Source organism: Tupaia chinensis, unplaced genomic scaffold (assembly GCF_000334495.1).
Source record: "Tupaia chinensis unplaced genomic scaffold, TupChi_1.0 Scaffold000515_1, whole genome shotgun sequence".
NCBI classification, from domain to species: domain Eukaryota; kingdom Metazoa; phylum Chordata; class Mammalia; order Scandentia; family Tupaiidae; genus Tupaia; species Tupaia belangeri.
Window position 1 is genome coordinate 7,936,421 of NW_006160028.1, and position 4,749 is coordinate 7,941,169.

The window sequence follows — 4,749 nt, forward strand, 5'->3', positions numbered from 1 at the left end:
TTTTATCTCTCTCTGGCAAGTGCATGGGCCCTCTAGCAAATTTAAAAAAAAAAATCTCATTGAGATAAAATAGTCTTAACATAAAACTCACAATTTTAGTCATTTTTAAAAGTACAATTTTTAAAAAAAAATTTTTTCTGGAGAGGGTTTTGCTATAGGGCGTGTGCGCTTGCCAGAAAGACAGAGAGAGACAGAGAGACAGAAAGCGAGAAATCACCCCCCATGCCACAATCCCTTCTCCTCCATTCTCTCAGGATCTCGGGCATGCACACACACGCACCCGGCGTGAGTTTAAGCCACCGGGTCTGGGATTCGAACCACAGTCGACTATGTGGGAGTCCAGTGACATAGCCATTACACCAATTGCTGGTTCCTGAAAACACATTTTTCTAAGAAGCACATAAAACATTCTCTAGGATTGATTATATAATAATGTACAAAATAAGCTTCAATAAATTTAAGTACGTATGAATAGAAATCACACTATCACTTCTGGTCACAATTGGATAAAAGTGGAAATCACCAAGGAAAACTATGGAAAATATACTAATAAATGGAAACTAAATGTTCTCCCAAGTGACTTTGGAGTTAAGGAAGAAATTAAGAAAGAAACAGGGACTAGCAGGTGGCATGGTGGTTAAGGCACTGGACTCTCACATGGTTGAGCAGGTTCAAGTCCTGGACCTAGTGGCTTGATCATGCCAGGTGTGTGTGGGCATGCCTAAAATCCTGAGAGGAGAATGTAGGAGAAGGGATTATGGTGTGGCCATCCTCTGGGGGGTCACTGTCCCTCTCTCTTTCGATCTGGCAAACACATGTATCCTATGGCAAAAACCTAAAAAAATAAAATAAAATAAAAAATAAAAAAAAAAAAAAATTCTTGGGGCCGGCAGGTGGTGAGGTGGTTGAGAACACTGGACTCAACACATTAGACTTGAACTGTAGTTCGAGTCCTGGATCTGGTGGCTTGCTTTCTCACTTTCCCTCTCCCCTTGTGTCTCTCTCTGATCAAACTGGAAAATAATAATAGTAATAAATAAAGTTTAAAAAATTCTTGAAATAGGGAACCAGCAGTTAGCGTAATGGCTATGTCGCTGGACTCCCACGTAGTCGACCGCGGTTCGCGTCCCGGACATGGTGGCTTAAACTCACGCTGGGCACGTGTGCGTGCATGCCCAAGATCCCGAGGAGAATGGAGGAGAAGGGATTGCGGCGTGGCCATCCCCTCTGGGGGGTGATTTCTCGCTTTCTGTCTCTCTGTCTCTCTCTGTCTGTCTGGCGACCGCACACATCCTATAGTGAAAAACCTCTCAAAAAAAATTTTTTTTGAAACAAATGAAATGAATGGAAATATACTTATGAAAACCTATACAATACAGCAAAAGCAGTACTAAGATGAAAGTATATAGTAGTAAGTGCCCACACCAAAAAACAGAAAGATGGCAAAAACAAAACAAAACAAACACAAAAAAACAAACCCTAATGATACATCTTTAAGAACTGGAAAAACCAAAACAAGCTAATCCAAAGTAGCAGAAGGAAAGAAATGGTAAAGATCAGAGCAGAAATAAATGATATTAAGACCTAAAGATCAATACAAAAAAAGAAAGAAAGAAAGAAAGAAAGAAAAGAAAAGCTGCTTTTGTTTGTTTGTTTTACCGTAAGGTACATGAGCTCACTGGAAATAGAAAGAAAGGGAAAGTGAGAACACCCTCCACCCCAGGGGGATGGCAGCACCGTCTCTTCTCCTCTCTCCTCCTCTGGGCCTCTGGGCCTGCACACACAGGTGCTTGGCGCTTTCCAGGCTGCTGGCTCTGGGACTCCAACTGCGGAGCCGGGCAGGCAGGAGCCAGCACCTTAACCACCAAGCAACCTGCTGGCCCCGAAAGAGCTGTTTTTTTTTTTTTTTTTTTTTGAAAAGATTAACAAAATTGACAAACTATTAGCTAGACTAAATAAGAAGAAAAAAGAGAGAATAAATAATCTTTTAAAAAACAGAAATAGAAAAAGAAAAATTACAACTGATATCATAAAAATACGAAAGACTGTTTGGAACTGTTTTGAACAATTATATACCAACAAGCTGGAAAATCCAGAGGAAATGAATAAATTTTTGGATGTATTCCATCAACCTAGATTGAACCAGGGAAAAGTAAAAAGTCCAAACAGACTAATAACAGGTATGAGAGCGAATCAATAATAGTCTCTCAACAGAAAAAGTCCAAATCCAGAGGTCTTCATTGCCGAATTTTACAAATCGTTTAGAGAAGAACTAACATCAATCCTCTTCAAAAAATTCCAAAAGATCTAAATGGAGGGAGTCCTCCCAGATTCATTTTATGAGGCCACCATCACTTTGAAAACAAAAGCAGGCGGAACCAGCAGTAACGTAATGCCTATGTCGTTGGACTCCCACGTAGTTGACCGCAGTTCGCATCCCGGACCCGATGGCTTAAAACTCACGGGCGCGTGTGCGTGCATGCCCAAGATCCCCAGAGGAGAATGGAGGAGAAGGGATTGTGGAGTGGCCATCCCCCCTGGGGGGTGATTTCTTGCTTTCTGTCTCTCTGTCTCTCTCTGTCTGTCTGGCGAGTGCATGCTCCCTATAGCAAAAACCTCTAAAAATAAAAAAATTTAAAAAAAAAAAAAAGCAGGCAAGGACATAACAATAAAAGAAAACTACTGACCAATATCCCTAGATGCAAAAATCTTGGACTAGAGCCAGCAGGGGTGTGGTGGTTAAAGTGCTGACACATGACTGACAGTGGTTTGAGTTCTGGATCCAGCAGCTTGAAAATCACGTCGGGTGCCATGTGTGTACGTGCCCAAAATCCCTAGAGGAGAGTGAAGGAGAAGGGATTGCAGCGTGGCCATCTGCTCCCTCTCGTTGTCTCTCTTTCTCTTTCTCTCCCGGGTGGGTGCACATGCCCTATGGTTAAAAACCTTAAAAAAAGAAAAAAAGAAAAGAAAAGAAAAGAAAAAAAAACTTCAACAAAATCTTAGCAAACCAAATTCAAAACATATCAAAATAGCATATCATGATTATTCGGCATGATCAAGTAGGATTCATCCCAGGGATGCAAAGGTAGCTCAACATTCACAAAACAATATATGTAACATATCAAGTCGACAGGAGGAAAGATGAAAAACCATATGGTCATATTAACTGATACAGTAAAAGCATTTGATAAAGAACAGTTTCCCTTCACCATTAAGACTAAAAAGAAAAAATATATAGAGAAGGTATATACCTTAACACGACATAGGCTTCATATGACCAACCCACAGCTAACTTCATACTAAGAAGAAAAGTTAAAAGCTTTTCACTACAGACTGGAAGAAGACAGCAATGTTCACTTTCTCCACTCCTCTTCAGCACAGGAACAGGAGTACCGCAAGTCCTAGTAAATGCAATTGGGCGAGAGAAAGAAGGCAAAGGCATTGTGGTAGGAAAGGGAAAGGTGACATTATCCCTGTTTGCAGAGGGCACGATCATTTGCATAGAAAAACCTAAAGAATCCACCAAGAAACTCTTAGAGCAGATACTTAAGTTCAGTGAAGTCGTGGTATATAAAATCAACATGCAACAATCATTAGCATTTGCTACATTAGTAATTAAGTATCTGAGAAAGAAACCAAGAAGCAGGCTGGTCCATGGCACAGCTGGGCCCCACACTGCAACTGAGGTCCACATCCCTGGCCCAGTTGGCCTGAGACACTCAGGCATGCGTGTGACTGCCCAAGACCCAACAGGCCGGAGGACTGCAGGAAGGTGATTGTAGTGACTAGACCCTATGAAGGGTGATCGCCTCTCTCTCTCTCTCTCTCTCTCTCATACACACACTCACACACACACACACACACACACACACACACACACACAGAGCAATAGGTTCTGTTTGCTTCAGTTAGCACTGGCCTGAATGGGGATGAAAATCTCCAACCTTCTCCCATGTTTCTCTAATGTCCTATGGTTTTCAGTGAAGCCAACCTACAGGGGCAAGACTTCCCAGCACCCAACACAGGTAGGAGTGGGGTGGCTTGCTGTGGGGAGTGACGGTCACGGGAAGTAGCCAGAGCAAACTGCCCACCGTCCTGCTGAGGAACCCCAGCCCCCATTCCTCAGCTTCTGTGATGTCACACTGGAACATCTTCCCTTCTTCCCTGGGCTGTGGCTTCCGAGGCAGCTGTGGCTTTGGGGCTCTGGGAGCCAGCGGTGGGGAGGGAGCCTGATGGCTCTGATCTCCCCTGGGGGCACGGGAGGCCCAGCCATGCCCCTCATGAAAGAGCCCCAGTCCCCACCTCAGGTCTCACCTCCCTGGATGCTCCCGAGCCTGTTTGCCGCCTTCAATGTAGTGCTGCTGGTCATTTTCAGTGGCCTCTTCTTCGCCTTCCCGTGAGTCCCCCACGCAAGCGCAGGCGTCTTACAAAGAGGAACAGCTGATGACAGTATGGAGGCAGGGAACCAGAGAGGAGCGCAGAGGTCAGGGGAGGGATATTCTGGGCAGAGGGTCTAGAGTGCCTGGGGCATCCGGGGAACTGCAGGTGGCTGGTAATGCTGGTGACTTTTGGTGGAGCCTCTCTGGGTTTGTCATTAACCTGTTTTTTGTTTTTTAAGAGGTTTTATGCCGTAGGGCACGTGAACTCATCAGAGAGAGAGAGAGAGAGAGAAAGTGAGAAATCATCCCCAGGAAGGATGGCCCTGCCACAATTTTTAAAGTTTTTTGCTGTCACTGAGGCAAGACAGAA

At 44.1% G+C, this 4,749-nt stretch overlaps 2 protein-coding genes across 5 annotated transcripts in view; one reads left to right on the top strand and one right to left on the bottom strand.

Moving 5' to 3' along the window:
* SLC51A (solute carrier family 51 member A) overlaps positions 1 to 4,083 on the bottom strand; it is a 38,461-nt gene extending 34,378 nt beyond the window's left edge. For 2 of the 4 annotated variants that reach the window (XM_006156785.3, XM_014590981.2), the window contains exons 1-2: positions 3,996 to 4,083; positions 3,252 to 3,401 (exon numbers count right to left, since the gene is read on the bottom strand). The gene's annotated coding sequence lies outside the window, so the exon portion shown is untranslated. Of the gene's footprint in view, positions 1 to 3,251; positions 3,402 to 3,944 lie in introns of all 4 variants that reach the window. The other 2 variants (XM_006156784.3, XM_006156787.3) reach the window with 2 other exon arrangements.
* A 119-nt stretch (positions 4,084 to 4,202) lies between these two features.
* The window catches only part of ZDHHC19 (zDHHC palmitoyltransferase 19), a 73,421-nt gene continuing 72,874 nt past the window's right edge, over positions 4,203 to 4,749 (top strand). Inside the window, 1 exon segment of the mRNA XM_014590973.2 lies at positions 4,203 to 4,396. Within this exon segment, the coding sequence (XP_014446459.2) occupies positions 4,233 to 4,396 (164 nt within the window). The 5' untranslated portion in view covers positions 4,203 to 4,232.